Source organism: Trifolium pratense, linkage group LG5, assembly GCF_020283565.1.
Source record: "Trifolium pratense cultivar HEN17-A07 linkage group LG5, ARS_RC_1.1, whole genome shotgun sequence".
Lineage (NCBI taxonomy): Eukaryota > Viridiplantae > Streptophyta > Magnoliopsida > Fabales > Fabaceae > Trifolium > Trifolium pratense.
Window position 1 is genome coordinate 28,623,556 of NC_060063.1, and position 10,778 is coordinate 28,634,333.

General features: G+C 28.2%; 1 protein-coding gene across 1 annotated transcript; it reads left to right on the top strand.

Moving 5' to 3' along the window:
- The first annotated feature begins 218 nt into the window (after nucleotides 1-218).
- On the top strand, nucleotides 219-3,829 carry LOC123883480 (rho GTPase-activating protein 5-like). Its single transcript, XM_045932295.1, has 5 exons — nucleotides 219-1,009; nucleotides 1,911-2,031; nucleotides 2,123-2,242; nucleotides 2,323-2,553; nucleotides 2,949-3,829. Exons 1-5 carry the CDS (start codon nucleotides 582-584, stop codon nucleotides 3,504-3,506), a joined length of 1,458 nt encoding a protein of 485 aa, XP_045788251.1. The 5' UTR covers nucleotides 219-581; the 3' UTR covers nucleotides 3,507-3,829.
- Nucleotides 3,830-10,778: the final 6,949 nt, after the last annotated feature.

The following is a 10,778-nucleotide window of genomic DNA, read 5'->3' on the forward strand; positions in this document are numbered from 1 at the left end:
ATAATTTTGGCGACTAATATCTTTAATTGTATAATAGTAAAAATTATAAAAAATTGATATTTTGAAAATACTCATCGAGACGAATCTAACAACATCTTATATGTTAATATTTATTTTTATTTATTAGTAGAAAAATATGGTCAAAACAATATATATGAATAGTGCATATATTCAAAATGGGTCATTCTTTTTGGGACGGAGGGAGTACCTTTTACTTTACTTTACTTTTCTTATTCATTCCCACCAACAATGATCCTAACACAAACAAAAAGAAAACCAACATCATGTCTTATGTCTCAATCAATCTTACCATCCCAATCCAATTGTTGTTCATAATAATTTCCCTCTCAACCAAACTCATCTTTTTCTCTCCAATTCCTCTTCTCATCTCTCCTTCCATTTCTCACCACAATCTTTACTTAACCATAAACCACACATCACATTCAAGTAACAAACCAAACCAAACCAAACCATAAAAAAACAACCTCTTTTTGTGTTATACTTCACCTTAAAATATTATTCAGAACCTTTCATCTTTATTTAGCACCAACCCATCATTGATTTTTAGTTACTTAACTCAAATGACTCGCCTTTTTCGATCAAAATCATGTGGTGTAACAGGTTTCAATGTCTCTGAATTCAACACTGTTACACAAGAAACCAACAACAAAGACAAAGAAGAAGAATTTCAAAGTGTTAGTGATGACAATGACAATGATGATGAAGATTATGATGATGATGACAAATATTCCAGGGAATTCACAAAAGGGTCTAACAATAATAATCAAAAGATTCAAAACCAGTTTGCAATATTGGATATTGTTGTTGCTGCTCTTAAGAAATCAATTGTAACTTGCAGTGTTGAAAGGGAAGATGTTTCTTCTTTGGATATTAGCTGGCCAACAGAAGTGAGACACGTGTCACATGTTACTTTTGATAGATTCAATGGTTTTCTTGGTTTGCCTTCTGAGTTTCAGCCAGAAGTTCCTACAAGGGTACCTAGTGCCAGGTATGTAATTTGGTTCAATTTTGTTTAGATTTTTGGATTTATGTTTTGTTTCAATTTTGTGTTGATTTTTTAATTTATGTTTTGTGTCAATTTTTTTAGTATAATTAGATGCAATGCAGATCTCTCTACCTGTCAAGAGAAATTTTTCTGTAATTTTTTTTTTTAATTTAAAAGATTTTAAAATAGAGAAAAAAAAGTAATCATATATGTTTAGTGTTTGTTTGTGTCTATGCTTTATAGAGAAATTTTGGATGATTTATCTTTTCTGAGTGTTGTAGTTGTTAAAGCAAAAAAATTTATGAGGATGTGATTGAAACTTGAAAGATTCTCTTGAAATTATGTAAACTTTCCCCTTAAGAAAATTTTGGCTTTTTATGAATTAGGTTGATTTGAGTTAAAAGTTAACTCAATTTGTAGTTGATTGATACTATCAAAATGCTGATTTGTTCTAGTAGGTTACTTTAATTAACTTGTGAATCTACCACACTTTATTGTACTTGAAATGCTAGAGTGGTTAAACTGATGTGGAGAGTAACAGGGTTATATTTGTGCAATTAATAGTCGTAAGAAACTCGGACATCTTAAGTAAGTGGTCAGTGGTTTGAATTCTGACTCTTGTGTATGAAAAACACGATTAAATGGGAATCAGATACTATTAAACAGTGGTAGATACTTCGTACCTGTAACCTGGTTACCAAAAGACATTGTAAAGTTGTGTTACTTTCAAGTTTGCAATTAAAGAAGAAAAAAAAAAAACTCATGTGTCCGAATTGTGGCTGCAATAACAGATAGTCTTTGATTGATCATGTTGTTTTGGTTGTGAATCTCTTCACTAATTTATACTCTTCTATGTTCCGGTATTTCTTTGATTTTGTTCTAATGTCGTCTTTAAATCGTGCAGTGTGAAGGTATTTGGCGTTTCTGCAAAATCTATGCAGTGTTCTTATGATGATAGAGGGAACAGTGTTCCGACAATTCTGCTGAGGATGCAAAAGCAATTGTATTCTGAGGGAGGCCTTAAAGTATGTTTAGTTTATGTTGAATTATTTGTCAAATTTCATGTTAATTACTTGTGAATTTTAAGGTCTAATTTCATGTATTCCATCGATGAAGGCAGAAGGAATATTCCGTATTACCGGTGAGAATAGCCAAGAAACGTTTGTTAGAGATCAGTTAAACAAAGGTGTTGTGCCAAATGGAATCGATGTTCATTGTTTATCCGGCTTGATGAAGGTATTTGAAACTGTTTAGATAAATAGCTTAATGAAGCACTTATAGCAAAAGTGTTTATCGTATAAGTGCTTTTCTTGCAGGCTTGGTTTAGAGAGCTTCCGACTGGAGTACTTGATTCGCTCACACCAGACCAAGTGATGAAATGCAACACAGAAGAAGATTGCACTAACCTTGTGAAATTACTTCCTGCAACAGAAGCTGCGCTTCTTGATTGGGCAATCAATTTGATGGCTGATGTTGTTGAAAATGAACAATTTAACAAAATGAACGCGCGCAATGTAGCTATGGTTTTCGCGCCCAACATGACACAGGTTTGTTGACAATATCATAAGAAAATTCAAGTTGTTTTTTGACATCTGATTTTTTTGTACAATTAGCATGGCATAACAGTGAACAATAATAAGCGGTTTCTAAATCTCGGATGTGTAATATGTTTGGTTTTGCGGTGACTAAAATTGATTTTGAACGAACGAAATACTTCGTACAAAAGTGTGTTTTAATTTTGAGGCTAAAAATCAATTTTAGAGGTAAAAGTTTCAAATTCTAGCTTTAAGATAGAATCAATTCTGGAGACGGAATCAATTCTACTTCAAAATATGTAAACGTGTCAAAATCAGTTCTACACCTTTTGGAATCAATTTTTCGTACTCGGAAAGTGGAACCGAACATACATAGACTAAGAAACAAACTTTCTTGTGTAATGCAGATGGCAGACCCTTTAACTGCATTGATTCATGCCGTACAAGTTATGAACTTCTTAAAGACATTGATTTTGAAGATGCTTCGAGAAAGAGAAGAATCAATTGATAATGCGAGATCGCTCTCACATAGCATGGATTTTACCTCCTGCAAAGATGAATTTCCTCCTTTCAACTTCAACAGAGAGGAGTCATCATGTGAACAAACTGAGGATGATTGTGACATAAAGTCATCAACTAGCAAAAGAAAATTCTCAAGAACTTCTACCTTAGGAAGAATAGAATGGAACGTGGAGAAACTTCGGAGCTCCGAGGAAAACAGAAATCAAGACGAGGTATTCAAATCTTTTTCAGCTGATAGTGCAACTCCAAGATATGAGAGTGGTCCATTAGAACATAGTTATAGTTATAAACGTAGATATGACAGCGAACATTGGTTACGATTGAGGAATGGCGTGCGCAAGTTATGCAGGCATCCGGTTTTTCAATTAAGTAAACCATCTAAGAAGTCTACAAGTCTCGGTATTGTAAATACTAGCGATGGAGGAGGAGAAACTTGGGCTTGAAAATGCATGTCTACAAGGTTTTTAAAAAAACAGTCCGTAATGTTTTGTGATCGCAACGTAATGATATTTTTAATGTCTGCCTAACAGGACCTTGACTACAATTGCAGCCGCATCAGCTGTATTTGGTCGTAGTTTTGCGCGATTTTAAGAATTTTTAGCTTGACCGCAATTAGAACCTTGTTTAAGCATGCCTTGTAGGTTATGTGTGTGGAATTGTATTTAGCATAAGAATAGTTTAAGTTGTAACATGCTGCTTGGTTTTTTAGAATGTAAGTTCATGAGATGTTTGAAAATGTTAACAAAGGTTCTCTTGCAAATGATTATTCAATAGAAATCTTAGTTTCTGCCTTCAAAGATTTAGCTTCAATTATGTTTAGTATTGTGTGGATATAAATAGCAGAACACCGTCCTTAATCCTTAACAATATTTTTATGATTGAAGCCCTACATTATCTAAGGTTATGTTCCCCTTTTTTTCAATCTTCTGTATTTATTTACTAAATATAGAAAATCAGTTCTACAAACACCTCACGAATAGCAAATATCTCATGACAGGAATCATTGATCCGCTTGGAAGAGGGTGAGTTGTCTTGGGCCCAGGATGTAAATGGGCGACCAGTGTTGTGGATCTCTTGGTCCAGTTCAGAACACTAGTTTTTTTCTTTATGATTTTCTAAATATTTTCTTTGCAAATATTATAAGGGTAACTAACTGTTTAGCATTTTCCATATTATAATCCTAACCTTTGTTTTTTTTGACAATATAATCATAAGTTCATAACCTTTTATTATTGAAACTCTAGCCATTTTCTCATTCCCATCTTGTTCTCATCTCAATATATTTCAATTGTTAACATATAGAATAACATGGTTTATTCGGTTAGAACCTAGAAAAAGATACAACCACTACACTATAAGAAAAAGCATATTTGCTTATACTGGTTATTTTGTTCCAGCAGCAGCATATCTTATATCCTTTTCTCTGCATTCATAATTTCAATCTAATGAAGTTCCATCTTGTAATTGAAAAAAAGTTGTGGAACACATGTCGATAATAAGACATACAGAATAAATACGAAGTTTTCATCGCCATTAGGCATGACTAATTCTCGTCGGAAAATCTGTAAAACATATAAGATGAATTCTTCACTTTCAACTGAATTCATTTCATACTAGCTAAATATTAAACCCATAACCACTTGTTTAAGGAATTTAAAATTCTTACTAGTTCGACCAAATTATTGTTAGTTATTCTTCGTTTCCAATGGATAGTAAAAATTGTGATAAGAAGAAATTTGATTGGCTTAGTAAAGATTTTTAAGTGAGGCCAACCTTTTTCATTTGCATAGCATTGATAGTTCCCTTGATGAGTGATAACAAATCGGAACATTTTTTATGAGTGTTCTGGTGAAAGATTGAAAACTTTTATATACCGGATCAGAATTCAGAAATATTTTATCACATATTTCGGTTTGCAATTTTGGTTACCGGAAATTTTTTACATACTGAAATGTTTTTAGGGTTAAAGTCAAATAATAAAAAAGATAAAATTAGTAATTATTTTTATTTATAGGGGCAAATGTATAAATATGGGAGTGAGAGATAAAATTTTCCACTATAAAAATTGTTTTAGACATTTAACCATGTTGGGCTGACCCTGTAGTGGGATGAGTGATTATGTGATGTCTGAGACATATGTGTTATCATTCTTTGTAATTCTTGAGTAGATTATTGTATGGTGATACATGTAGGGGTTGATGGCAATGTAAGTCTCACATTGCTAATGAAAGAAAAAAAGGTCAAGAAAATTATATTTGAGAAGTCCCACAACGGTCGTGCTTTTTTATCCGGTTTTGGAGTTTCCACGTTATATTCCGAAATTACCAAATGCTACTTAGAAAGCGAGTGTGTAAATAGCAAAAATTTGAGAAAAAATCACATTATATTCCGAAATTACCCCTCTCGCTACCTAGAAAGCGAACTTTTTCCCCCAAATTTATGTTATTTACACACTCGTTTTCTAAGTAGCGAGAGGAGTAATTTCTGAATATCAGGAGGTTCGCAAGTATGCCGGAGGGTGCGAAAAGTTAAACTAAAAAATTAAAATTCTTAGTGTATAGACCTTACACATGTGTACAGTGTACAATTGGCTAATTATTTACTAACAACATACTCACATTGAAAATGAGGTTCAGGTTTTTACAAATTATAAAAACAAATTAAATAATTTTTTAATACATTTTTAATAAAAGGCTCAAGTTGTTGATTTATCATAATAAAATAATTTTTCTAAATAGTTTATGACTAAAATTTTACAATTAAAGATGAATAAAAGAAGTGTTCGCGATTCGAATATTAATTCTTACATATAAAATGTGATGTTTCTTTTTTGACTTAAAAATATGATGTTTCTATATAAAGTTCACATAGAGCAAAATAAATTATTTATGTGAGCTAAGAGAAACTGTCTATAAATAAAGATTTTCATAAGAGGAGCTAGTATAAATACTTTATCATGTGCCGCAGTTTTTAAATTCTCAAAAAAAAAATAAAAATTAAAACTATAATAAATAGATGAAAACTTTTGAAATAAATAATTTTTCAAAAAATATAACAAATAGATCAAAATTTAGTTTCTATCATTTTTTTCTTTTTGTTTTTTCGTGTTGTCGTCGTCTAAGTGCGGCGTTGTGGTGGTCGTCGTCATGTGCGACATTATTTGATTTCTCGTATTGTTGTGGTGTTCAGCTATTCCTATTGAAAGATCAATTTCAGTCAATTGCAAATTCAATCAATGATTTGGGCATCAACGTTGCAGATCCGGAAGCATGGATATTTCGATCACTTTAATTTTACCATATTATGTAGTAGACAATTTGTCGTTGTATGCTATTAACTTGGATGCTGTCAGTTTGTTCGCAGATTCATTACGTTTTTAGCAAAGTTGAATATGTGATTGTATTTCATGTATTCTATCAATTTGAATGAATGAATATCATTTTATTTTTGTCAAAAAAAAATTAGTTTCTACAACTACAATTTTAATATTTTTTCCTCGTATTAAATTGCAATATAAAACTTACCGCATAATTTTACTTCAAGAGTTTTCCTTATAAGAATAGTTTAGTCAAAAAGATCTCGAAACTCAATAGAATTAGTATAAGAGATTCATTTGTCAAAAAAAAATTAGTTTCTACAACTACAATTTTAATATTTTTTCCTCGTATTAAATTGCAATATAAAACTTACCGCATAATTTTACTTCAAGAGTTTTCCTTATAAGAATAGTTTAGTCAAAAAGATCTCGAAACTCAATAGAATTTCTATAAGAGATTCATTTATCAATGGGAATCCATCTTATTCTTTTTATATAAGAGATTCATTTAATAATTAATATATTTAATTTATATTATATTAGAACTTCGACTCGTGCGGTGCACGGGTCTAATTAGATTAATATGTAATAAAAAGATTGTAATATTAATAGGTATTTTAAAAAAAAACTTTATTGTAAACAAAGAATGCGAGTTTGATTCCCACGGTAGACAAATTTATTTATTTTTTAAAATTTAAAACTGCAATAAAAAGATAGGGAAAATGAGCGAAAAATATATTAGGTTTATGATTAATGTATCAGAATAAGCTTAGAATATATAAGAAAAGATTATAAATGCATTTAATATTAGGTTAACAAAATTACACTGCGGGTCATTTATCTTATTTTTTTGTAACACTTTGATCCTTTATCTTTTTTTTTTTAACATTTTGGTCCTTTATCTTTTATTTGTAACACTTTGGTCCTTTATCTTTTTTATTTGTAACACTTTAGTCCTTTTTTTTTGTAACACTTTGGTTTTTATCTTATTTATTTATAAAACCGATTTGACAAATTAATTTTTTTATATAAAACTGCAATAAAAAAAGAGGGAAAATGATTAGGTTTAGGTTAGCTTATCAGAATAAGCTTAGAATATAAGAGATAAGAGAAGATTATAAATGCATTTAATATTAGGTTAACATATTAGGATTTTTAACTTTAATCACAATTGAAGCACATGCTCTAGTGGTTGAAAAACTTTATTGTAAGCAAAGGATGCGGGTTTGATTCCCACTGTATACAAATTAATTTTTTTTAATATAAAACCGCAATAAAAAAGAGGGAAAATTATTAGGTTTAGAGTTAGCTTATCAAAATAAGCTTAGAATCTATAATATGTAATAAGCCAGACTTATTTGTCTTTCTCTCTCCTCTCCTCATTCAACCTCATTCCTCACATTTAATGTTGATATACATTCAATAGTTGTCCAATTACTTTGAAAAATGACCATAATTACTTTGAAAAATAATAGCTGTCCAATTTTTTCCATAAACATTCAATATAGCTGTCCAATTTTTTCCATAAACATTCAATTTTTTTATAATAAAATGGAATATGCCTTATATTCTTTTTTTTAAAACGGTAATATTCTAATATGTCTTATTTCAAAAAGGAATGAAATATGCCTTATATTAAATTGCCTACTTAAAAAGGAAATAATTCATAATGAAATAATTCTAATTAATTAAAATATTCGATTTAAAAATAATAATAAAAATATTTCATTTATTATTATTTCAACTTCAAATATTTTGTTTTTTGACTAACTTCAAATAATTTTAAAAACCAATTTTTATTTATTTATTTATTTTTGTGGATGAAATGATTTAAACAAAATGAAAAAACGTGAAAATAATATTTTATATTTTTTTAAATGAATCATGGCTTGACCAAAAAAAAAAAAGAATCATGGAATTTTCTTTTTTGAAAAAGATGTGATAATATATGAATGTTTTTTATTGTTGATGAATCATGTAATTTATTATTTTGACTAATTGGTCATATTTGTTATTAATGATTTTAATTTCATATTAAAGACAAAATTATTCATATCTCCATTTTTTTCTCTATATATATATGATCTTTGTGTGAATACTACAACTCACAATTTTTCAAATCTTTTCTTTTGGTTATTTCTCTTAGTTATTTTCATTGTTATTTATTTACTTGAATTACTTGAATTTTTAAATTATTCTCTTTTTTATCAATCATATTTGTTGTCTTTATAATTTTCTTCAACTTTTTCTTCTTTATTCTATTATTTTGTTGATCATTCTCTCTTCTTCTATTTTTCAGGAATGTGATCATAAAGAAAGACATGAAACACAAGAAACAAAGTTGTTTTCATGGGAGAATGCAAGAATATTGAGAACATTTTGTGGGGCCTCAAATTAACTTCTTAATTTGGATGCTAATAGTGTTTATTCTTTTGCTTGATAGTGTAATAATCATATTAGCTGTCTTCATTGTTAATCATTTGTTGTAATGGGTTGAAGTACATCTTCCTGCATCTTATTTTGATTTTGCCTATCAAAAAAAAACTAAACGACATTTGTTGTCAAATATTAATTAATAAAATTATTTTTGTGTACATCGGTCAATTTCTGGCGTTTTTTTTTCTTTGGTGCCTTAAAAAAAGGTTTCCTCTTTAATATTTGATTGAAAGTTTTCTCTTTACATTCAACTACTCACTCCGTCCCATATTATAAGAGAAAAAAAATCGTTTTTTTATGTCCAAAATTATAAGCAAAAAACTTTTATCATTTTCAAGATTTACTTTTATTTATTCTCATCAAATTAAATACAAATTGCATTTAATTTACTCTCTCTTCTTTCCTCAATAATAAATAACCAATAAAAATTCTTTTTACATCTTCCCATGAAACTTATTTCAAGAAAAACACAAAAAATCATACTTCAAATCATCATATTCCACTTTTCTTAATAAGTGTGAATTTTTTTTTTTGCTTATATTATGGGATGGAGGGAGTATGATAGAAATTTGCATTTATTTTTTTTACAAAAATTTGCATATATAACAAGTTTTTTTTTTTCTAAAAAAACAAGTTTATTTTTCGGTACCAAAATATTATCACATATAACAAGCTAATTATTACTGACCACCATCATCTACGCGACATTTAATAGACCGAAACATGTGATTTACAATCAATTAATTCAATTGTATTAATCAATTTAGTCCATAAAACTACTAACAAAACACAATTTTAGTGTTGTTTTATAATTTCGAGATCCGAGTCATTTAAACATCTCCACTTCCACTTCAAATCATAAGGAACTTTTTTTAAAAAAAATAAAAAATAAAGAACCTTATTTTATTATTTTAAAACATGCTGTATTTTTTAATTTTATAAATAGACCAAATAACAAGTCATGAAAATTGACATGCAAAAAAAAAAAAAACTATACTTATTTATAATGCAACAAAAAAAAAATTGTACTACAGGCTATTTTGGCACTACCATATATATCATTATGTTGCACTAGCTTATTTGTACTACAAATATATTTTTAGCATATTTTCTATTAATTTCCATTAATAAGATTATTAAACCAATTAAAGCAAATACGTTTTTAGCACATTTTTAATGCAAATACATTTTTCATTTCTATATTCATAATATCAATTAATTGATTGATATTAATTAATTGATTCACTCATCAATAAAATAGAATGAATTAAAATCATATAAGGCAACAATTCAAAGAATTCTAATTCTAATAAATGTTTACTAGCTCATTTTCTTCAGCAAATAAAAAAAATGAATTTGAAATTGAAATATATTTATTTGGGCGTGAATTAGCCACACGTTTTGTTTAATAAAAATGGAAATATCAATCTCTATAATTATAGTAAATTCGAATTCAAAGAATAAAATAAAATCCTCTAAATAATTTTGTATTAATCTTTGACATAAAATAAAAAAAACTAATTAAAAGAAGTATTTATCTAAATGATTTTTTATATTGTAAGGAAAAGGTTTTTAATTTTTATATTGTAAATAAAAGCTTTTTAATAATTTTATTTTTTAAAAAACTATAGGTACATTAAATCGAAATATATTTTTTTAAAATGAAATATTTTTTATAAATAATTATAGCAACACTAATTTCTTTTTCTGAATACATTAAAAAAAATTGACCGTAGTAGTATATAATTATTGACCGTAGTATATTTAAAATAGTTGGAAAATATGGTAATGCAATATATTTTTGGAAATGTTAAATATAGAATGAACCTCATAAATTAAGGCAATTTCAAAAATTAAGGGATTAGTAAAAGTTTGGGGTGGTAAACGATTTCTCTGTCGTAAATTCATATTACTCATTTTAATTTTTAAATCTATTTTATATGTAGATCTATTTGGTAGAATG

Excerpts from the sequence above, each read along its gene's own strand:
- LOC123883480 (XM_045932295.1), top strand. The coding sequence starts at position 582 with ATGACTCGCCTTTTTCGATCAAAATCATGTGGTGTAACAGGTTTCAAT. Across the intron at positions 1,010-1,910 it reads ACAAGGGTACCTAGTGCCAG|TGTGAAGGTATTTGGCGTTT; the intron begins GTATGTAATTTG and ends TAAATCGTGCAG. Across the intron at positions 2,032-2,122 it reads ATTCTGAGGGAGGCCTTAAA|GCAGAAGGAATATTCCGTAT; the intron begins GTATGTTTAGTT and ends CCATCGATGAAG.